At 39.1% G+C, this 25,251-nt stretch overlaps 1 protein-coding gene and 1 long non-coding RNA gene across 4 annotated transcripts in view; one reads left to right on the top strand and one right to left on the bottom strand.

Annotated features, from left to right (window-relative positions):
- LOC113526984 (E3 ubiquitin-protein ligase HECW1) overlaps window positions 1-25,251 on the bottom strand; it is an 80,387-nt gene that overhangs the window by 34,900 nt on the left and 20,236 nt on the right. For all 3 annotated transcript variants that reach the window (XM_026914450.3, XM_053236362.1, XM_026914451.3), the window contains 5 exons: window positions 19,825-19,900; window positions 15,053-15,222; window positions 2,047-2,189; window positions 1,671-1,771; window positions 152-1,549 (listed from right to left, as the gene is read on the bottom strand). In XM_026914450.3, coding sequence (XP_026770251.3) covers window positions 152-1,549; window positions 1,671-1,771; window positions 2,047-2,189; window positions 15,053-15,222; window positions 19,825-19,900 — 1,888 coding nt within the window. The remainder of the gene's footprint in view (window positions 1-151; window positions 1,550-1,670; window positions 1,772-2,046; window positions 2,190-15,052; window positions 15,223-19,824; window positions 19,901-25,251) is intronic.
- LOC117598440 (uncharacterized) lies at window positions 8,481-19,946 on the top strand. Its single transcript, XR_004579108.2, has 3 exons — window positions 8,481-8,605; window positions 15,066-15,249; window positions 19,832-19,946. It is a non-coding gene; the product is annotated as an uncharacterized LOC117598440 (long non-coding RNA).

The following is a 25,251-nucleotide window of genomic DNA, read 5'->3' as shown; positions in this document are numbered from 1 at the left end:
CAGGTCAATGGTTATTATTATGGCAGTTATTCAAGTAACTGAAAATCAATCAACTGTGGTATTGAGGCCACATTTTGGGCCAAGTGAAATAAGAATCAATACCAAGCCAGATTTTCTTTTTTCAAATGATAAAGGTACATCTCTTCCTCACCTGGTGACCCAACACTGGGTCCAGCTACTGGAGACTGAGAGTGACCTCCCTCATTTTGCTCCTCTATCCAGTGGGTGGAAACGTCTCCCAACTCCCTTGCCTCTGGGCTCTGTCCTGAGTCTGTTACTGACTCAAAGGCGCTGTTCTCCTCCTCTTCCTCCTGCGAGGAAAATACGGTGCTCTCTGACAGACGTGTACTGTCCACAGACGACAAGCGTGTATGGCTGCAGAAGCGGTTTCGTCCCTCGTGACCTGAGTTGCTGTAACAGGAGGTGCTGTAACAGGATGTGCTATAACATGAGGTGCTGTAGCAGGAGGTGTCACACAGTTCACACTCACTTTCCCTGTGAACCCGGTGGCCTCCTCCAACACTTTCAGTTTCCCCATCCTCACTCTCTAACCGTGAGCGGGTCTCGCCGTCCAAGAGCTGGTTGAGCTCAGACAACCGTTCGATAGAGAGGCTCGGAGGCAGAGTCCTTCGACAGCAAGGTCCAAGACATTCTGGGACTATTGATGGAGACCTAGTCTCGCTTGATCCTTCCTCATTCTCATCAGCCACCTCCTTTTCATCCTCTGCAGGTTTCAGACTGACATCCTCAGAAGAGTCTGGATCGATTGTCTCCTCATCGTCTTGGCTTTGGGAGCCGTGCTGGGCAGAGGGGAGGCTGTGCAGGAGGTGGTGTATACGGATATAGTGCGACCGTGGCGTCTCAGGTTCTGTGCAAGATGAGGCAATAACTGTCTCAAGTTCAGAGACAGGCAACGAGCAAGGCCGGCGCTTCATGGCCTTTCGCTTCATCATACATGTTGTCCTTGGAGAATGTGGTTCTACACTCTCACTCTCTCCCTCTTCTCTTACTTCTGTCTGCTCTGAGCCTGTAGCTCCTTCCAATTCTCTGGTATCTTCAACCTCTCTCCTTATCCTAATAGCTTCTTCATCCGCCTCCTTATCTCTTGTGTCTATTTGATCTGCAGCTTCATTTCCATGAGCATCCACAATATCTTCTGTAACTTCTGCATCTCCTTCATGATGCACCTCTCCCAGCTCCTCAGCTGGTTCCTCAGGGCTCTGCTCCTGATGTTCAGTGAGCTGAACTGTGCATGACAAATCCTCCAATGGCCTGTTCTCTTCATTTGGTGCTTCCTCTAGATTTCCGGCCTCCTCTGATTCCTCTGTGCTAGACATAATATGAACAGGAGAACTAGGTTTAGTGGAAGAAGATAGGGGCAAAGGATTCTGTGCCTCTACATCCAGCGAGATATTCTCATTGAGCTCATTTAGATCTTCATCTTTTGCATCCAAGTCAGCAGTTGCTGGTGGGTCAACATTCAGCTCCTCCACTTCCTGCTGGTCAGGGGTCACAGCACCATCTGCATTAACAGACACCTCCTCATCATCTGCAAGAAAGATCCGGACAACTTGTTGCTAAAGGTGAGAAATCTATTCCTAAACAGCTTTTCTGCATAGTAACCAGTCTCATACATAAATACAGACTTGATATAATAAAATAGTGGAGACCTGGATGAATAGAAGATGTTATCTCGAAGCGAAACTGCAGCTGGCCACTGACATGATCTGTTGGCAGCCTGCGGCCTAGAGCATAGCTAATCACACGGTCTCTGTTGAGAAACACACACCCACACACAATTATTACTATTCCTGACATATAAGTCACTGAGAAAAGGAAAATATCTGAAGAGATAAAAAGGAATAAGGAATTGAAACTAGAATAAATTATTCCTATAGTCTTCTAGAAAATATGCATACACATATAAAGACATTTAGCAAATTTAAGGTATTATTTAAAAAAAAAAATTGCGAAAAGACACCATTTTATAAGTGCTCCAAGAAACGTATCATTAAGTGATCATGTTATTTACTGTATGACACCTACCCAATAGCATGCTTCTCCAGTAGCCTTTGCACAGGCACAGACAGCTTGCCCAAAAAGCGTCTGATAATGGGCCTACTCTTGGCAAATTTGTCTTTCACCTCAATCTCCAAAACGTCCGTGGGCAGAGAGACAAAGTTAAATCTCTGTGAAAATAGAGCAAAACAAAAGGCTATCATGTACTTTTATATTAAGGCCCCATATTTTCCTCTCTTTTTCATCTTTACTTGAATGCTGCAGATACATCCTCTATACGTACTGCACATTTAATACTGTCTAACACTCCAATTTCATAAACTGTCGGCCCATTCAGCATTGCTAGGCTGTCCTACTTTGCTCTATGGTGATGGTATGGCCAATAACTGTATGGAGAACCACGGCTTTTACCAGATGCATCATCCAGGACAGGGGTGTCAAAATTTATCCACAAAGCGCTGCTGTGGATGCTGGTTTTAGTCCCAACTAAGGAAGAGCCACACCTGATTCTACCTGTTTAGTCACAGGATCTTTGCCTTCAATCACCTAGCAGGTGTGGCTCTTGATTTGTTGGAAAGGAAACCTGCAGCCAACACCCCTGATCGAGGGGTTAAAACATGAGAGATAACAAAACCAAACTCACTTCAGTGTGGTGTGATTCAGATAAGCTTTGCTGATACACTGTATGGCCAAAACCATGGGCATTAATATTGATTTGTTCCCCTTTTGCTGCTATAACAGCCTCCACTCTTCTGGGAAGACTTTCCACTAGCTTTTGTAACATGGCTCTGGGGATTTGTCCGTTCAGCCACAAGAGTGTAAGAGATTGGGCACTGACGTTGGATGCCTAATGCGCAGCCGGCATTCCAATTCATCCCAAAGGTGTTCGGTGGGGTTGAGATCAGGGATCTGTGCAGGCCACTCGGGTTCTTCCATTCCATCCTTGGCAAATCATGTCTTTATGGATCTCACTTTGTGGAAAAGGGGCATTGTCATGCTGGAACATGTTTGGGCCTCTTAGTTACAGTGAAGAAAATTTGTAATGCTACAGCATACAAAAACAATCTAGACAATTGTTTGCGTCCAATTTTGTGGCAATAATTTGTGGCAACAGAAGAAACACATATGGGTGTGAAGGTCAGGTTCACACCCATATGTGGCTATATAGTGTATAAGCATTCACAAATGAACAGCAATTCTAAGCGTTGATATTTTAATATGTGGATGCTACTGTGAACACATTCTGAACACCAGGTTGGGGATTGTGGTGTCTTGCTCCTGCACAGTTCTGCATTCTAATGCTCATATTGTTTTAAAGTTACCTGACTAAAGACATCTATAATTATAAAAGCTTTTGATTAGCTGTGGAATCAGCTAATACAACAGCAGAAAAGGCTTCCTAAACATTACTCATTCATGGAAGAATGGTGACACTAACCCTTGAACCACACTTCAGCTACAGTTAGAGAATGTACCTCTATTGGCACATCATGGTATGTACATGATATAAATAAAATATCAAACCTCTCTGTTCTTGCCCGATTTCTGTCTCTCCAGAATGTGCTGGATTCCTATGTGGCTAAAGCAGAAGTGGCACCACATTTGAAAAGGAAGGGAACTGGAAGCTGGACTAAAACGGGTGCTAAACGGGTGCTTTCTGGACTACCTTTCACATACATGACAATGCATTTAATTAAGTATTAATTGTTTAATGAAGTGTTATGGTTGAATGGAAGAGAAACCCAGAGAGAGGCTTCAGTGAATATACATACCTACATACGGATCAGTTTCATGACCTGAAATCAAATAGGTTGGTAGTGGACTTGATATGAGCTGTGACAATTCCTCTCATCAGCTACTATTGTCCTGCACAGCTGAAGGACAGCAGAACCCAGAACCTGTGTGTCCCTGGAGCTACCCTTAGTGCTTAAGACGCCGAGCCAAGCAGCAGTGCCTGCATGTTGAATAAGCCTCTTTAAAAAGCCTTGCCTTAGCCAAGTCTGTGGGATAAACCTGAACTCGGTCCAAATGCCAAGGACATAAGGAGAATTCTGCTTTGTGAGGTGTAGGACACTTTATGCAGCACTGCTGTTCAGAGATGATGAAATGTAGCCTGAGCATTTGGTTTAATTCAACTGCAGGTTAAGCGATAAATTTTATGTAATTCTGAGAAGAAGCCATATCCTTTCATCTCAGAGCAGTGCACTATGAAAATTTGGCTGACTAACAGGCAATTTACTCTTGGGACCTTTTATTATATTTCTACTGCAGTCAGCATGAGAAACTCATTACTGAAAGCAGAGTCTTTAGTTTAAAGCACATCATATCTAATGCTTTGCTTTTTTTCTCCCATTTTCTGCATGATGTATGTAATGTAATGTAATATGTGCATATAAAGGCAATAATCACATAGCAGTCACCTCTCAGCCCCCTGCAGCTTTATCGTCCATTTTGTTCAATTTTAAATGAACTTGACTTCAAATGAACTTTTTTTCCCTGCTGTTTAGCTGAACAAAAAGCAGGAATATCCACAACCTTTCCTAATTAAGACCATTCATTTCTCCCAAACACTCACATAGGTATGTAAATGTGCCTTTCTGTATTTAAAAATTAACACTGCACTTTAAATAATTAAACATATGAAAAAAAGAATGGTCTGCTGCTGTTGGGGGAAAAAAAAAAAAGTTAAAAGTATGTGCTAACTTAAATCAGTCTCCACAAAGCAACACAGGGCTTCTCAAATTCTTCATCAAGGCACAACAGCTAGACATTATATCAGGCTAGCCTCGGGCTGTCACAATAATTCCTAATCAATGCTTAAAGAAAAAAAAACGTAGGTCATCCATATCGTGTTACCATTTATTATAGATCCTGAGACATTTTTAGCAGAAGGGGAATGTAATGATCTCTCCTGAAATGCTGCATTTTTTCACCCTGGGGCCACGTGGAAAGCTGCTGTAATGATGCTCTCTAAAGAACAGCAGTAAAAGAAAGACAAGTTGATAGCAGCTGATATTCTTCTAATAATTAACCAGAAAGTAACTGCTGTAGTGTGTTGGAAAGCAGTGCTGGCTCATCCATTCGGTTGTACAGGCCACTGCCTAAGGCTGTGGTGTGGTGAATGGGTTCCCATGTGGCGCTTTTGCTCTCCATGTTGCTCACATTTGAGAGCAATGCTGAGTGTGAGCTAACTGATTTAATGTCAACTAACTAGGCACATTAGACAATGTTATAAAGATAGATTAATAAAGCAATCAGGCTTATTGCTTTCAGAAAATGGCAACAATATATTATTAAAAATCCAGTGTTTAAAAAGCAAACAATTCTTCTGCTACACAATGTAGACTGTTAGCAGTAAGCACTGGTTGCTAAGCAACATAACAGGCAAAGATTAGGATATTCTATGGAGAGAACAGTAATACAGAATGTAATTGTTGTGATACAGTTACAGGCGTGTATACTGTATATCAAGGATTTTAAAATTTTCGAACCGAAAACGAATACATTTATTTTGTGCACTTCAATATTAGTTATAGTTAATGCAAGCATTTTCTAGAGTGCTAGCTAAGCTATCTAACTTGGTGCTTGATAGCTTGCTAATGCTCTGTAAGCTTTTATTGATTAACCTTGCAGGAAATATGAACTACAAGAACTACATATACAATCGTGTGTCATTACATATTGTACTGGCTAAAATTATGATGGAAAATGGGGCATGTTGTTCTGGGAAAATAATCAACAACAAGGTGGTATGGTGCAGGCCAAAGAAAGAGGAGAAAATGATTATTTCCAAAAACAGCATGAAGTGTTATATTCCTCTTGTATCACAGCAGTTTGGGAACACTTTGGTAAAAATTTTTTATCCATTTATGGTTACAGTTAATGTTGTTGAACGTCTGGAAAACAAGTTTGTTATCATGTTGTTTGTCATGTCACTGAAAAACCACAAAGCTCTCCATGCTGAAGAAAACTTACAGATTTACCTGTGAATGTTACAAAGCACTGACACTGGAGACTTTGTTGAAAAATGACAAACATCTCTTCACAAAAAACTTCACTATATCAATAATTTCATTCATTTTTTTATATGTTTATGGATGCATAGTGGAGTGTATACCATGTAAGTCCTTTTGTAAGATTTTACTCTAGAAACAATAGCACATTAAAATGAGTGCATTATTCTAAACCTGTGATTTGCCTTGTTGCCAGAACTACTGTCAGAGCTGCTGTTATAGAAAACCAAACAGAATTAAGAATTCAACAGTGCTGTGGTATAAAATCACCCATCTATTTATTATAGAAATCAGATTAAGCAATAACATGGATACTAATAACATAACTGTGCCCACTAGTGTTGCATAATGTTCAGGGAGCAGACTATGGTGCAAAGGCTACAGGGAAATCAAATGGATCCAATGAACCAGCATATTGCTTCTGGAAACCATACAGTCAGGCTACTAACAATTAGTGTGACCTGTTTTAGGAGATTAAAAAAAGTTTTTAGCAACTTGTCCTTTTTCTAACAGTGGCTACAACCTTGATGTTCTCTACTTCAACCACATTCTCACCCCATAGAAAACAAGGTTCTTCAAGAGTTCTTTAATGGTTTATTGAATAATTAAGTCTTCTTAACTTCCAAAAAAAGATTTTAGTCGAAACCCTTTCTGATAAAACACTCTGTGACACTTTGCTGTAGAGTTCTACATACAATATATGGCCAAAAATATGTGGAACCCTGAGTAATGAACATCCCATTCAAAAAACATGAGCATTAATATTGCATTTGCTGCACAACAGCCTCCACTCTTCTGGAAAGGCTTTTCACTAGATTTTGGAACATGGTGTGGGGATTTGCCTATTCAGCCACTCAGCCAAGAGATTGGGCACTGATGTCGGACAAGAAGGCCTGGTGTGCAGCCATCACTCCATTTCATCCCAAAGGTTTTCAGTGCAGTTAAGATCCGATTTCTGTGCAGACCACTTGAGTTTTTCCACACCAAGCTTAGCAAACCATGTATTCATGGATCTCACTTTGTGTACAGGCGCATTGTCATGCTGGGACAGGTTTGGGCCTCTTAGTTTCAGTGAAAGGAAAACTTAATGCTACAGCATACAAAGACATTCTAGACCATTGTGTGCTTCCATGTTTGCATTGACAGTTTGGGGAAGAACCACATATAGGCATGAAGGTCAGGTAGCCACATACTTTTGGCCATATAGTGTAAAACATGTAAAGGTTCTCCCAGAGGGACAACCACAGAACCTATAAGGTTTCTAAATTTTTACAGAGCTCCATATATAAGTTATACATGTCATAAATGGTAGATAGCTATTTGCCAAAAATAGCATAATCATGGCAACCAACCATTAAACAACCAAAAACAAACAGGAGTTATCTGATGCTTCCAGGCAATCTAATCAATGTTGTGTCATAGCACTCAACTCTCACTTCATCTAGAGAGGATCTAAAGAAAGTGCTGGGTTGGGCCATTAAGACGGAAGGTATAAATGGATTTGGAGCAAGAATCAAACACTCAGCTGCTTATTATATACTCAGATCCAATAACGCTTTACCAGAAGATTAAAAAATATGTGGGATTCTTTGAAATATGGCTATAATTTTTGTGATGCAAAATGCTGTCTTATTCACCAAACCAAGCAGTACAGCACAGTCATCATCATATAAAGTTACCAGTGAAAGTGGGAGGAGATTTCTAGAGGTTTTTGAGTGGTGATATCATTTCCTTCATCATATTTGTGTTGACAGTAAACATTAACATTGAGTTTTAAGGCCTGCTTTACATTTTGCTCAGCATTTGGTTTTATGTGAAGAGACACATACAGCAAGAGTTTAAGAAAAAACTGAAAATCAAAGAGAATTTTTTTTTTTTGCAGACTATGATTACCAAACAGATCTAGCTAGAAGTTTTTCAAAATACTTGTCTAACCCGAGGAATGACCCACGATGATTCTGTGATGACTGCATTATAAATTAATCAATGGTCTGCACTATTTCTAGCCATATGTCCCTGTTCGATATCCCAGTATCCGGCACAGTAACAGTACAACATACATACATAGAAATATGTAGTTATGGGTATGATACTGTGCTGTACCACACAATATGGTGAAAAAAACTCTAACAGTGTGCATGTTTGACAGATACTATCATTATAATAATCGCTCTGCCGAGCACTGACTCCATCTGCGCTGTATTCACCATCGCCTCTCAGCCAACTGAAAGCTGTAATGGAAAATCTAAAGATATTACAGAATTTAGGGCAGCATGGTGGTGCAGCAGGTAGCATTGCTGCCTCACAGCTGTCCTCCATATCCCCAGGGGGAGCCATCACCATGCTAGGCCGCTGAGTACAACGGGTGGGGCACTTCCTTTGCATGGAATACACGAAGAGAAGAGGAAAAGAAAATGGCAAACTCTCTTTTTCTTTGTGGTGGTGTGCAGTTGTTGTTGCAAATAGTTTGTGTAAGAAAGTGTAATTACTTCATGTTAGTTGGTTATATAAACTTCTACTGAGTGTCTATTGTCTACTGTCTATGTTCTTGTTGACACCACTGCCAGATGGAAGTAAGTGCCATTTTCCTTATCATTTTTTTTCCTGGTTTTGGGTTTGGAAGGGAGTTAGGGAACCATTTTGTAGTTTCTTTTCTTTTTGTTTATGTTTGTGAAGGTAGTTTTGTTTGGGGAGTTAGTGTTGGGTTTTTTCTATTGTTTTTGACCTTGCTTAATGCTTCTTGTTTGTTGGCTATAATTTCTGATGGTGTGGCAGTAAAATAGTCTTTCTGGGGGGAAAAAAAAAAAAAACTTTCTGGGTTTCTGGAAGGGTAGAAGATTACCCTAGTATGTAACACTGGGTTTCCTCCAAGTCCTCCTGTTTCCTCCAAGTCCTCCTGTTTCCTCCAAGTCCTCCTGTTTCCTCCAAGTCCTCCTGTTTCCTCCAAGTCCTCCTGTTTCCTCCAAGTCCTCCTGTTTCCTCCAAGTCCTCCTGTTTCCTCCAAGTCCTCCTGTTTCCTCCAAGTCCTCCAAAAAACATGCTGGTAAGTCAGTTGGCTCTGCTAAATTGCCCCTTCCAGGGTGTACACTATGCAGTATAAATATAGCAGGAATGCTAAATGCATAAATTGGCATAAATGACTCAAGTGCTGAATCTAAGGTGTACAGGTTAAAGATTTAAGTATGTAAATTAGGCTGTACCTAACTGTGCCTATTCAATGTATTATTCAAAACGGTTGAAAACTGGATGAGGAAACAGTGCAGCAATAGGGCTTGGTGTGAGCACTACTAAATATGCCCTTTCTCCATTGAACACCAACCCTCTACTATTTAGCCCTACTTCATTTTATTTGACTATAAATTCATTATACAATATCCACTAACCTCTGATTTTTAGTGTAATACTACTTGATAGTCTCTGAACAAGTAGCATTGCAGAATTGAGGATAAAATTAGTATTCAACCTGGAGGGCATTACCTGCAAGTAGCAGAAATTGCATCATTCAAGAATAACCTTGCTGTGTGTGTGTGTTTTTGTGTGAGAATGTTTTTATACCTTGTTGGGGACCAAATGTCCCCAAAAGGATAGTCATTTTTTTTTCTTCAAAAACTGCAGCTTTTACTTTTATTAAAAAAAAAAAAAACACTTGGAGCCAAAATGTTACCTTTTGGCTATTGAGGTTAAGGTTAGGATTAGATTTAGGTGTAAGCATGGCATTATTAAATAAAAATAAATTAAAGGATAGTCCTCCCAAAGGTAGTAGGACAAACATTTTAGAGGGTCGATCAGAGCACCTATGTGCTTCCTGCTTTTGAAGACTGGAGTGGCCGGCAGGAAAGAAAAGAAGAGGATGCAGCAGTATGTAGGAGTGCAAGCTCAGTCCAATCAATCGCTGGTGAGGGAGAGGAAATACGATTTATGGTCTCACCATAGAGGAGATCCGTTTAACTGCGTCACAGTCACGCTTTGCTGCAATCTCCACGTTTGAGCATATAGCTTCCCCTCCCCCATGTTTTCCCCACCCAGAGGGACTGAGAGAAACACATGGAGAAATGAAACAGCCCTCCATGAGTACTGTACATGCTTTCATATAAAAAGGAGTCATTTTTCTGTAAAGAATTTGGACAGAGACAGCTGCTGTCACTCTGAAGAGGAAGGGCAGTGGTGGCTCAGTGGTTAAATGTGGGTTACTGATCAGAAGGTCGGGGTTCAAGCCTTAGCACCGTTAAGCTACCACTGTTGGACTCTTAAGCAAGGCTTTTAACCCTCTCTGCTCCAGGGGCGCTGTATCATGGCTGACCCTGCACTCTGATGTAAAAAAAAAAAAAAAAAAAGAAACTAAGCTAAATCATGTCAGAACTTTTTCCATCCTCAATGTGAAATTACAATATATAAAAATAAAATGAAACAATCAAGCCTTTTTAGGGAAAAATAAGAAAAATCGAAAAAGGTTACAATAAGCTGGTTGCGCAAGTATGCATACCCTTTTATAATTGGGGATGGACTGTGTTCAGAATGAACTAATCACATTCAATCTCATGTACAAAAGTAATTATCATACAGCTGTCATCAATGAAATTATTCTGATTAACCCCAAATAAAGACCAGCTGTTTCTGTAGGACTTTTCTTCAGGTCATCTTGGTTTCATATGACTGCTGAGACCAGGGTCTGCAAAGAGCTTACAAAGCCTGTATGAAATTATTCGACCAGGAGAGGGGTATAAAAGAATTTCCAAAACATTAGATGCACCATGGAACACTGTGAAGGCCATCAACAAGTGGAGAAAATGGAGCACCACAGTGACATTACCACGAACAGGGGGAAAAAAAAAATTACAAAAGGACAAGACAAAAACTTACCAGGGAGACTGCCAAGAGAGCTACAGCAACATTAAAGGAGCTGTAGAAATATCTGACAAGTACTGATTACTCTCTGCATGCGACATATCACCAACAGAACACTATTCCCAAGGTGAAGCATGGTGGTGGCAGCATCATGCTTTACTGCTGCTTTTCTTCAGCCAGAACTGGGGCTTTTATCAAAGTGGAGGGAATCATGAATAGCTACAAATACCAGTCAATTTTAGTGCAAACCATTCAGGTGTCTGGTGGTAAGCTGAAGATGAAAAGGAATTTCACCTTTCAGCATGACTACGACCCAAACACACATCCAAATCAACAAAGGAATGGCTTAACCAAAAGATCAATGTTTTTGGATGACCTAACCAGAGCCCAGACTTGAATCAATATGGTGGATCTAGAATGTTTTTGTAAGAAAGAGTGGGAAAATATTGCCAAGTTAAGATGTGCCATGCTGATAGACTCTTACCCAAAAAGACTGAGTGGTGTAATAAATCAAAAGGTCCTTCAACAAAGTATTGGTTTAGGGGTGTGCACACTTACGCAACCAGGTTATTGTAAGGTTTTTTTTTGTTTGGTTTTTTTTCCCCCTCTAAAAAGTTTCTGATCATTTTTCACTATTTGTATATCTTGCAATTTCATATTAAAGGCGGGAAAAGTTCTGACATGATTTATCCTGGTTTAATTATTTTTTTTTACTTCACAAAAACCTGCCATTTTAACAGGGGTATGTAGAATTTTTATATTCATTAAATCTAATTTTTGGCATCCACGTCACATTATTTGATGTTAACAAACGTCTTAACAAAATTCTTTTGGACTTTTGTAATATCAAGCATAACAGCACCATCAGTGTTATTTAAAAAAATACACAGAATGGTGTGAGGACGTAAGGCTGGGGCTTATTTCTTTCTAGCCCACACAGTCCTGTCAGGTGGTTATACAGAGTGAAACGCCCTGCAGATTTTATCTCCATTTGGGTGGAGCTTTTTTTCAGCCCATTTCACTGACACATCAGTAACACGTCATCAACAGTAAAGGAGAAGGTGCATGCGAAATACAGTCTTGGGTGTAGTGAACGTGAACATAGACTGCATAATCCATCATCCATTCCCCCCCCCCCAAATATGTTTGGAAGAGAAACTATGAGGGTGAGTCAAATAAAAACCTTAATTTTGACTTTGCATTGTTTATTGCAAGTAAGTGCCACACAACTGTATAAGGTAGCAGTAGAAAGGGCTACTGAGAACAATGGACCAGTAATAAACTGGTAAGTAAACTTTTGCAGCTACAAATTTAATGTACTTTTTCTGTAAGTTATGCTGCAGTTTTAATGTTTTCATATGACTCACCCCTGCAAAAGTAGAATAAGCTCCAGGAGACTTTCATGTACCATGAAAGTATTACTCAAAAGGACAGCTCTCACAACTGGATTTTTTTTGTTTTGTTTTGTTTGACTACAGTATCGACCCAGTCGTGTATTACTCACTTGAAACACTTAAGAAATTAGAAATCATGAATGCAGCTGCCTATCTTTTCTTTAAATGTGTTTGTAATAATCTGCTGTACATCATTCTTATGCCATCGTCGAGACCTCCTGGTACAATTCATTGCCCAACTCTAATAGTTTCATTGCTGAGCTATTGATAGATATTCGATTTTAGCCTTCACATTTTATATATACTTCAATTTGGGCATTAGCTACGGACAGTGTGAAACAATACAGTGTATCAGCATGAACTAGAAAAGTATTGCGTAAATCCCCAGTGGCTGTGCACATCAGGTTCGGCTCGAGGCACCAGGGTTCCCAAGGCTCATAATGGCTCCATTATCTCTGAGAGAAGCATCAGTCTCGAGATCACATGCCACACTGTGGGGGATTTCTGCACGATCAGCCATGCACTGAGTCTGAGATGAAGCCATATTTCACACTCATGGTGTGCTGATGGCTGCCTAACGCTATAAGTTATATATTTCATGGATGGTTAAGACTCTCTGGCTGCTGGAAATCTATTTTGGGAGTTAACTCTTTATGCTCCTGACTTATTGTTTGGTTATTTCATTTTAAAGTAGCTTTTCAAGTGTGTGTTATGAATGACTCAGTAGCTACAGTAAAACTAATAGATGAAGTATGTTGGAGTATGGCATGGAAGTCTCAATCCACATATAATAACTGGGTGTTTAACGAGGACAGAGAAGCCATGTCTAATCAGCGACTGTACAGTAAAATGTTTTTATTATGTGATTAAGCACATAATTGAACTCTTAACAGAGCTAAGACTGGTATGATCCAGGGGAAAACAAACACTCCCTCACACTCCTACCCCTACAAACACACAGCTGAAGGGAAGGAAGGAAGGATTATAATATAATATGATACGATATGATAATGCAATGCAATTCTTGGTGTCTTTCTAGTCCTGTCACTAAACAGACAGATTTATTTGTCTCCACCTTGATTCCCCAATTCTCTTAGTATCCTAGTGTACTCCAGCTCCTAGCTCTTTTTCTTTTCTTATTTTTTTTTAAGATTCAGTTTAGTATATTCTCAGGTGTTCACCGTTGCCTGTCTTTTTTTTTTTTTTTGGGGTTAACAATACCAAATTTGCATGTGAAGGAATCTAGCTGTGTTCTGAGAAAACGGCAGAGATCAGCGGCTACCATGGTAACATCATAGATATGTTCTCTGGAAATTGACCTGATAATAGGAAAATGACAGGGGGCTTACTTTATAGTTATATGCAACTGTGTAGGTAAGAATGGAGCTAGCTCATGTCATACACCCATAAGGCTGCTTTCACACTTGGATAGTAATCCTATGGGAACAGGCTGCAAGGTGAGTGAAATGTGACTGCTTTTAAAAAGCGTGGGGGCAAGTGTGAGAAACAAACATGTAGGATAAAGTTCCAGTGGAAAAAAGAGTCTTTTTTAAAAAAAAAAAAAAAAAAAAAACGGTAGGTAGTGTGTAGGCAGCCTTAAATGACAGGACTGCAAGAATACAGTGAATTGTGAGAACAGCCAAAAAGATCCTCAGAGTCTCTTTACCCACCATCGACACCTCATACAACAACTGATGCATCTGTAAAGCCGTCAGCATTGCTGATGACCCCTCTCACCCCTCTCATGGACTCCTCACCCTCCTGCTGTCTGGCAGAAGGTACAGGAGCATCCGTGCCACCGCCAGCAGACTCCAACAGTTTCTTCCCTGAGGCAGTCAGATTACTCAACAGCCTGCTGCCTCTCAGTGCTCACATGGGCTAGTCAAACACCAAACCCAGTATGACTCGAAAACATTGCACATCTGCACCTTACAAAGCTGCATTACACACTTTTATTGTGTTTTTTTGCTGCCAATACTGCTGTTATACTTATGGCTGCTACACTACAAAATAGTTTACATGTTCTGTGTATATTGTGTGTTTTATATACACACACACACACACACACACACACATACACACACTCTCCTGCACTTGTCTCACACTTGTGTAGTGCACTTTATGTAGTCTTGCGTACTGTTCTGTGTTGTACAATGGTCCTGGAGAAATGAGATTTTGTTCTGATGTACACTATATAGAGGCATGACAATTAAAAACCACTTGGCTTAGATACCATAAATAATAAGAACTTTTAAATGTTATAACTGCCAAAATGAAGTTAGAGTTCAAGTCAAAAGCTGGAGTTCTAATAAAAATAACCTCATTATCCATCAGAGCTCCTTGCATCTAATGATCTATCTACTACTTGTTTGTCATTTTCTCTCTCTCTCTTTTTTTTTTTTTTCTTTTCTTCCAATAAGCAGACTCCTTTAAAGACTGTGTTAAAATACATGGAGACAAAAATCAAAAAGACAAAATATTTGAACTGTCGAAAGCAGCATTTTAGTTTTCGAAAGCTGAAAGAAAAGCATAATCAAAGACAACAAAGCAGGAAAGGAAAACTCTGATGTCAGGGCTCAGTGCGCTACAAAGCAAGTGTATTAACATAAGACACATCAAACGATGTTTGAAAATCCAAATATCTCCACAAATTGTTCAGACTGTACATTGTTGTTCCATCATATAACCCAAACTGCTGTTATAGCTTCCAGTGGTGTATGTGTGTGTGTGTGTGTGTTGCACATGGTTATAGTGGAGTAGAGAAATGAGATGAGGGCTGACCTCTCTCTTCCAGACAGGGTTAATGGTGTTGCAGATGATGCCAGATCTCTTCTCTTGACCGTGGTGGGGGAGAGCAGGGAAGATGCTGTGTTTTCCAGGGTGGATTGCAATCTTCAAATATGGATCAGGATTGAAGAACATCCCCTTCTTCAGACCCACTGCTTGGATGTCTGACATTAACAAGAGAACAGGAGATGGTAAGCATGTCTGAGTGAGCCTGTGCTCTCCAAAATAAAAATAATAATAATAATAAAAAAACACTGGCTGTAGATCTGAGCAACTCAGATAAGCATGTTTTACCTGTGCCTTTTTTGAGGAAAAAATATTTTGGATCTTAAATTATAATTGTTGTAAATGTGACCAGTATTTAAATACCATTTAACAGATGGATTTTTTTTTTTTTTTATCCCTGTCTGAATGGAGAAATAAAAATAATACATCTTGAAGTCCCAAAAATGGAAAAAGTACCCCTACTCAATGACCAGATAGTTCATATTCTGACATCTTAGATATCAAGTTATTATCTACAGATATAATCTGTCTATCAGCTGTAATGTTACTTAAACAGCAGTGCTGAATTCTCAATTCTGATTCGTCAGGTGGTGTTCATCAATTTTCTGCAAGGCAAATCACAGGTTTATATTAATGTGCTTGTTTTTATACATTATTGTTTCTAACAACTTACTTGTAGACTTGTATGGAGGATGATTCATTTAAACAGATTTTAAAAAGTGTGTAATTGTGAAGTATGATATGGTGCATTTTTCTTTGATAAGACATTTTATTTAGGATTTTTGGAAGGAGTCTCCAGTGTCAGTGATTTGTAAGAATCAGAGGTAAAGATGTAACTTTACGCTTTCCACCGCAGGAAATTTTTCAGCGTGAAAGATTTTACACTTTGTGGTTCCTCAGTAATATTACAATCAGTATTTTTTGTCTTATTAACTACAAAAGAGAGAAAAGAGAGAGGATGTAGGGGGAACTGTTTATAGCTGCTATAGCATAAGTGACAACAATAAACATATCTCTAAAATGATAATGTATGGTGTGTCCTTTAATAAATATAAATGGTCAGTGTTGACAAATTGTGGTACAAGAGGAATAAAACAATTAGAAAATCTAATTAGATGGAAATCGACATCATAGGGTGCATTGAACTCATCTACACCCAGGGGCTTTCAAATTTTAGACACGTAGTTCAAAAGTTATGACTATAAAGGTACTTCCAAATTAGGCCAAAATTTGACCCAATGGTGGCGCTAGGGCGTTGGCAGCACTTTGCCCAAATTTGGTCAGAATGTTCCTTAGACCCTCCCCAATCAGTGTGCCAAATTTCACAACTTTTTAACAGACGGTTCTATGGGCTGCCATAGACACCCTAGCCAGAAGGAGACAAGATAGAATAACAATAGGGTGCCTACGTACCTTGGGTGCTTGATCCCCTAAACATTAGCATGGCATTTTCATGAAATGCATTTATGGTTTCTTCACGATGAGGTGTCAAGGTATATTTTAGGCAGAAAAACTTAATTTTGGTCAAAACCCAGTTTTATCTTTTTGGTTCTTTGCTGTAAATTCAGGTTGTATTGGTTTTCCCAGACCACCACACACACCAATCTTCCTAGTAATAAGAATGTCACTTGTGGCTGTTTTTATTTTTGTCATGTCTAGTGTTTTGAGAGATCACTCAAGATTTGTGTCAACAGGGCCACTTGTGTCCTTCTCTGCTCAGGATCACTGCAGCTTGATCAACTCTCAGCTCGCTGGGGAATGTCAATGCCCTCTCTAATCCAGTAATGTGTACAGTATGTGTAGCAGCATGTTAAAGTGGACTTGCTACCCAGGGCAGGAAAAGTGACTATGAATAAAATATAAGACAGCTAAGCAGCTCTTAAAGGAAGGGTGACACTATAAGGGTGGGGAGTAGTACTTTTTTACTAATAGGAGGAAGATGATTATTTTGAGATGTTTTTGTCAGAATTTTTATAGATCGATTCTATCGGTGCACACACCGATTTCTATTCTATATCAATTCTACTGCACCATGTACAAATTGGAAACCCTAAACCCCTAGCTGGGTAAAACATTCAGATGATAAAAGTTTATTATGTATTAGCCTAGTGCTAGTGAATTTAAAAAGTACAACAAAGAGCCAATACATTGTAATTTTAATCTGTTTATAATTATAAAATTATTCCTGATATTACTTACATTATAACAGCTATAAACAGCTGATCCATCACCAATAGAATAATAATAATACTCCAAAGTTGATTATTTTCCTATAATGTCCTAAAGTTTTACTCCTCTTATAAGTTACTGATTTGCCAACAATTACAATTTTTTATTTAAAAATGAACAACACATCCATGAAACAAGTATGTTCCTGGTATCATTTACGTTATAGCAGCTACAAACAGTTGTTCCCTCACCAGCCTCTTTTTTTTTTTTTTTTCTCTCTACTGAAATGAATAATATAAAAATTGCAACTTGAGATGTTACCGAGAAGCACTCTGTCCTAAATACTTTCCAATGGTGGAAAACCAAGAAACCAATCTTACACTGGAGACTCCTTCCATAAATGTTACAATTCGATTTGTAGTAAACAACATATTTTTTAAAATATCTGTTTATTAAGTGAAGCGAAGTGACTTGTGGCCAAGTATGGTGACCCATACTCGGAATTTGTGCTCTGCATTTAACCCATCCAAGTGCACACAAACAGTGAACACACACAGAGCAGTGGGCAGCCTTTTTTTGCTGCGGCGCCCGGAGAGCAGTTGGGGGTTCGGTGCCTTGCTCAAGGCACCTCAGTCGTGGTATTGAGGGTGGGAGAGAGCGCTGGTCATTCACTCCCCCACCTACAATCCCTGCCGGACCTGAGACTCGAACCCACAACCTTCAGGTTCACCTTTGGGTTGTAAGTCCGACTCTCTGTCCATTAGGCCATGACTGCCCCACAATGATAAATGATAAATGATAAATGATGCAGTATGCTACAGGTTCTTTCGAATTATTTGTTACTATAGAAATGCTAATGGATTTGGAATAGTGGATTAAAACACTATACCTGGGATTTACCTTGCAGCCAGCACTACTTGTCAGAGCTGTATTGTTACAGAAAAAAATCAACACTTTCTCACCAACCAGAATTGCAAAGCTAGTATAAATCTTTAACAAACCTAGTATTAGTCTTTAACAACTTTCAGCCCACATAGAGAATTCCCAAAGTCTCACAAAACCTTATAAATCCCATAATGTCATGGCACCTCTCCATAGCCAAATGACATATTGTTCATTAGATGTGTGTGTGTTTGTGTGTCCATGTGGCACTGTGTCATTGTTTTGCAACATCGGCATATGCACACCAGGTGCTAAGCACATCTCATGTCTTCACATCAGTTATCTTGGCAGCAGGGTGGCAGAAGGTCTGAATAATTTCCTGCATATCTCTGGGCATCACAGACATAAGGAGTTTACACTCCATAATATGTTAGCAGGGCCTGCACTTCTTGGATAGGTTCTGGTATGGATTAGATGTATGAGATTATATGATGAAGTCTGACGGGCAAAATAGTTATTCTAGTTCTTGACATTATGAGAGACAATTTTAGAGAAATGGATCCTCAATGCTGTATAGGTTTCTCTCTGATAGGGAAATGCTGTTGTGGGGGTTTACAAAGAACCTTTACTGGCCTTAAAGGAAGGACAAACTGAAGATGATTCTAGATTTTCTAGAGGAATAAAAAAACGATCCCTTAGTGTAATTAAAATACAACTACACAGGTTAAAAATCTCTGGTAAATTGACATTTTTTTGGTTAACTTGTTGAAATTGTGAATTTAGACAGACTACCAGCTTATGCTAAGCTTCTCCAATACACATACTGTAAATTGATCCGAATCCAAAAGTAATGGACAGTGTGTTGAGCATTTAAGGTAAAAAACAGTATCTGATATCAGATTTGTATATGACATATTAGATATGCCTTTGTAAATATATGTTTAAGCTTGCATGTTATGCATCCAAAAGCATGTAAGTACTTTAAACCAACAGTGAAGTCTTTAATATTAGCTCAGTGTTTTTCCATACACAAGGGAATGTACAAGCTTCCAGCCACCTACTGGAGCAAGGCGGGTGTGAAAATAAAAAAAGACCATTACTATACTTAACACTCAGTAACACTCTCAGACATATTAAAATATTAAAACTCTAAATGCTATCCTTTCCCACCAGCAAAGGGCATCTCCTCAGTACTCCTATAGCTCTCTCATTGACTTCCGGTTTGTTTCCTAGTTCACAGGTGTATAAACCCATGAATTCTACTTAGTATTTGCGAAGTCTTGCCAATCATCCTGTATAGAGTTCTGAGTTTTATTGACTGCCTTCTTGAGTGTATGACAAATGCCTTTTTGTTGATATTGCCCTTTGTATTGTCCTTTTGCCTGTGTTTGCCATGACTACCTGTGTACTAATCATTACCTGCCTGATTTCATTGAGTTGTTACATTACACTCACACACTCTCTCTCTCTCTCTCTCTCTCTCTCTCCCTCCCTCCCTCCCTCTGGGTTTCTATTGTTACAAGTGAGCTACATGCCTAAAATAGGATGTCACAATACATATCACAATTATTAGTTTTGGTGAGGTTTGCAACATAGTGCAATTTCATATACATATCTATAACTTCAATTATGATTCATCTTTAATTCAGGGTTAACAAAAATATTTTTCACAACTGGTAAATAAAAGAAGAATTTTACTGTCAACCTACCTGACAGGGAGAAGCTGATGAGCCTCCTGTTGCCCAGACTCTGAGTGACATCCTGAGTCATCACAGGCTTCAAGACCTACATGAAGAGAGATCAACAGAGAGAAAGATTTAAAAAAAAAAAAAAAAAAAAAAAAGCTTTCACATATAGTCTTGCTTAACTTGCACTAAGGCACAAATATTAAATATAAACTAAAAAGAACTGAAAGCATTAAGACAGCTGATCAAATAGTAAAGAAGCTGTGAGAGAGACAGACACTCAGACACTCTCCTACCATCCACTTTCTCTAATTCCTCTCCATTATTCCTCTTCTACGCTACAGTGCTAATACACCATTCTGGTAGGCTGGCTATAGATGAGTACCTTACATTATTCATTACTCTTTCACTGGTCCGGTTTTCAGGAAGAACAGGGACAAGACAGTCTCAGAGAGCAGCGTGCTCATCATGGAGAGACTGAGTTTTAACTCTAATGGATGAACTGATGGACAACGTCTGGCCAGGTCTACACATTTGCAGGGTTTGACTTAGTGCATTTAGTAGTTTTGATTAGTTTGTTCAAATGAACTTCAACTAATAATAATATGCTATCTGCTAGACTAAGGTCTTTATTTTTTAAGATCCTGAATACAGACTGCAACTTTGTGTGTACGTGTGCTTTGCTATAAATTGTGCACGCAATTAGTAGACATAATTTAAAGAATAGTTGTGTAAATGAAGTGAAATGCAACGTAGTAGAGGACAAAGTTAAATGAGGTATTGTACTAATGTGAGTACTAATTGTTTTTGATAGCTGTCATGAGCTTGAATCTTTGAGGGACTCTGAAGAGTAAAGAAGCATTCAGAATAAAATGAACGTAGTGTAGTGTAGAGTGTAGACAAGTGTGTATTTTGTTAATATACTGTAGTATATTTAAAGACAACCTTTTCACTGCCCTTCTTTCATATTCACACACTAGGCTTATTTATTAGGCTGGATACAAATGAGTTCATTCATAACTGGTTCGCATTTCTAGAAGAAATGTGGTATCCATGAAAATCCAGCTCCTGAGTTTGTGTAAATTTACGTATAAGGAGACTCACTCATTTAAACCTCAACTGCTTCAAATTGTATAACTGGCATGAATTACTGAAAATTTACAGTATATGCAGACTATATTGATTTAGTGATAATTTTGTAAAACTCTAGTCTTTTCATCTTTTCACATTATTAATAAAATAATGGTTTTGTTTTGTTTTTAATTGGCAGCAACATGTTTATGCCACTTTAATACCTACAATTTAATTTGCACTCCTGAAGTTTAGTAGCTTTAGTAACTCGTTACAGGGGCTAAATTAATGTGCTTGCATTGATACCACCCTGTATTTTGCCTTTTGCATAGAAAATTGCATATTCATTAAGGAAAACATGCAAAATGGACAAGATGCTGTCTTCCTCAAATTCTCTCGCAAGCTCTTGATAGCCCTTGTACAAACCGCTATAATAGAAGCCTCCATGAGATCTAAAGGCTCAATAAGCACTGAGAGGAAAATTAGAGCAAACATGCTGAAAGAAGAGCAGGTGTTTGGCCCACTGGCACTAAAATGAGATGCAAATCCTGTTCCATTGACCGTTAAACAGAGAAGTCTTCCCCCCCATGACACAGATGCACAGCAACACCAGACTCTTCACAGATTACTTAAATACACAGCCAGAATAAAATAATCTGCTGGAGCCTGAAATCCCATCATTAGTATCAGATTGATTAGAGATAAACTGTGTCCATGGGCTTTCTGCCAGTGAAACTGAATTAAGCTTACATGGCAGGTTGGGGATGGGTGAGGCAAATGTGGTGAGTTGAATGATGCAGTGTGAATCAGAATTGTATCTTTATTCTGTCAGATGAGGAGTATATAATGGATTTGGTATAAACTGTTCTGTATTAAAGGAAAATTACACCCTGAATAACTGTCATATTAATCTTTATAATTAATTCTGAGTCAACATTTTGTTCTATTTTCACTTTGCTGAGAGTTGTGCCAGTGGGATTTAGCCCTTGCTACATCTCTACCTAAAGAGACTGATGCAGCAGCGCTTTAGTCTTTTTGTCTGTCCAGCTCTCACCTCTTCATCTGTATACTGCTCAAACAGATCAGCTTGCAAAGTTTCAGCATTCACAGTAATACCTCCAACACCATCATGCTTCTTATCTTGTAGTTTGCCAACTAGCTAAGCCGCAAAACCATTTTGACTTGTGTTTGAGATTGTTGACTATTTTTCTCCTATTAAATGCCACTGTAATTGTGCTATCAATGTCCAGAGTCTCACAGGTATAATGAAAATACAGCACCAACTAACAAATTAGAACCAGAATCACTAAACATACCACAAATATTCCAATATGAATGCAGTTAATGTGTTTCAGGGTGTAATTTTCTTTTTCATGAAGGATGCTAGGAGCGGCAAACGAACAACTTCAAATACGAAAGCGCTTTTGTCATCTTAATGCATTTCAAACCAGATTCTCATCCATTAATAATACCAGGCATGTTATTATAGCACTACCTTCAGAGCGAAGAGGTGTTCTGCTCTCACTCACTGTGAAGGAAAGATATGGGGAGGTCAAATTTTCCTACTATTTATGCCCACAGTCAAGTGTAAGACATGTTTAGTGGATCCAGTGGCAGCAGTTTAGCCCAGTCAAAGCACATACCACTTAAATCTATGCTCAGCTGTGCTGTGTGTAATTGTTTTAAAAACCATCCACACGGAGGATGAACAATGTGCTTCTGTGTGCTTGCGTGTGTGTAGATTTCCAATATAGACTTGCACTGAGATGGAAAGGGGGAAAGTGATGGCCAGAGAAAGGAAAAAAAAAAGAAGAAAAGGCGGGCCTTGCAGTATGATGGATAAATCCTAATGCAGCAGTGAGTCAGCACATTTCAACAGCAGAGAGCATCATACATAAATATACATCTATTTAAAAACCAGAGCCTGGACTTACAGGATGACCTAAGGTACACTGATGCTTGTTCATGCTTACCCATGATCTTGCGTTTTTCCCTAACTGATTTCTGAACTGTCTGGAGAGAAAGCCACTTTGCCGGTATATACAGCATGCTCCTGACAGTCTCACTTATGCAGGAATACAAACACAGCCACCTTCATCTGTTCACCTCATACATATTCCATTGCTATAAAAGATCACATGCAAAGGAAGTCACACTCCTATTAATATACACATCCTTTTTGCAACTGATTTTGTCTAGCTTATTAAAACCCGGAACAATAATCTAGTTTTGTGTTCATTTAGGATTCTAAATGAAATGAATGGAAACTCCGCCTTTATAAAAGGAACTGCAAATGTTGTCATCATCATCCTCATCATCATCCTCAAAAAACAACTTGGAGCAGCACTGAATCACCTTCAGAAAAGAAAGGCTACTCCACTCTGTCCTGTCAGCAGCAGCATCATCAAAGCCTCAGTCATTTGATCCTAAAGGACAAAAAGAACAATACTGCCTGAATGTGCTTATGCTGAGATAAGGCACGAGCTGCATGTGCCAGAGACAGACAGCCAAAAACACTTTCTTCCCATCTGCTGAAAGTGCAGAGTGATGATGCTGAAAAAATGTTTTCTGAGAGTATTCAGAAAAAAAGAACATGAGCTGAGTAGAGCCACATGTGAGGAATGAATGCAACACACTCAAAATCTTATTTTTAGAGTGAGACTATAAGTGCCATCCATCCATCCACCCATCCACCCATCCAACCATAAAAACAAATGCGATGGAAAGACAGTAAAAAGGCCAGGTGTATAATTTACACATGATTATGTATGCAATTACTTGCCTGTGTCAATGCCAAAACGTCCCTATCTGTTAGGTTTCCATGTCGACCTGTAAAATGTATTGCGATTTCATGCCATCTATTTTTGGGACGCATATTTATTTTTGGGAACTCATGCACATGGTAAACACATGAACAAACTCTTTAATTCTCTTTATACTGCCATCACAATTGTTGTCATGAACCATCTCAAATAGAAAACTATGACACTGCATTCAAAAGTATTTACTAATCTACAATATCCGGTATATTGGTACACAAAATGGACATTTCAGTACGTTTGAAGGCTACGAGAGCTTTAAAAAAATTCAAACACTAACCTTAATAAGAAAATTGGTTAGCTCTAATAGTGTTAAAATGTCTAGAATACTACAGAAGTATATGATTTGAGACACAGCTCTGTTTTTTTCAGTCTGTTCTGCACATCGCATCACATTGCACCATATTGTCCCTACTCCTTACAGTACTGCAAGCATCATGGTAATTATTTTCAGACTTGCTCAGTAAACATGCCGAATGGACACAGGAAGTGCAGAGCTGCAATCTTGCATTTCCATACGCATAGTTAAAAGGAAGTCTAAACCTGATCAACCTGATCGACTTTCAAGAATGAAACACCAAATTGCTAAATGAACCAAGAATGCAAGAAGTAACTAGTTGTAAGTTTAAATTTTTCTTCTCCTTTGCCTCTCAGTAATATACAGTAAGTTCAACTTTTACATTTACATTTAATCGCTTCAGATTAGAGATGCTTTCATGCAAAGTGACTTGCAACTTTGGTAGAAATGAGAGAACTTTTCACAAACTGACCAAAAACAGTGCCAACTAAACACAACCATCAATCAAACTGTCGATCTTGTGAGTCACAGAAGGCTAACTTGGAATGATAATATTAATAATAGAGAGAAATAATAATAACAATATGAGATTAGGTGAAGTAGCAGCCTGGCAACTGAACACACACTCAAGCAGAAATAAATCAGAGACTGAGCTGAATATGGTTCTTTATCAATTTCTATTCTCATCAAACTTTGTTGAGACCACATGTAAAAATCTATATTAAAGCTGCCGTCTTACCTGAACCTTGCCCATCTACTGTACATCCACATCCTCATACCTCCACCCCTCTAAGCCGGTGTTATAACAGTAACAGGATGATGTACCTTCACCCAGTCAGGCGTCCAGGTGACGGAGCACTCAGTCCTCTTCCTCCTCCTCCTCTTGCCTTCAGTCTGACTGGGTGACATCAGCCCAAATTCAGCCTGCCCCAGACTCAGCACTGAAGACAGTGTGTAAATGGGGTGCATGAGTATAGATGGAGAAGTGTGCAGTCCATTTGCCTGTCATCCAGGCTTCACTTTCTCTTTCACACCTGGTTTTTCTGTGCCTGCTTCCGCCAGCAGTTATTTTTAAATGCTGCTCCCAGAAAGGGCACAGGGATCAAGTTCAGGGGTGCTCAGCATTTCCTGGGGTGGCGGCAGCACAATAGCAGTGGGCTACAGTAACTCTATCTCCGGAAACTCTTCAGCTGGATGCTAACCGGGGATAATGATCTTGAAAGGACAATGTCTTGACTCTTTATGCTTCAGGGAGCAAAAGAA

This window comes from Pangasianodon hypophthalmus, chromosome 1, assembly GCF_027358585.1.
Source record: "Pangasianodon hypophthalmus isolate fPanHyp1 chromosome 1, fPanHyp1.pri, whole genome shotgun sequence".
Taxonomy (NCBI): domain Eukaryota; kingdom Metazoa; phylum Chordata; class Actinopteri; order Siluriformes; family Pangasiidae; genus Pangasianodon; species Pangasianodon hypophthalmus.
Note: the sequence above shows the minus strand (reverse complement) of the source record. Positions and strands in the feature narration are given on the sequence as shown.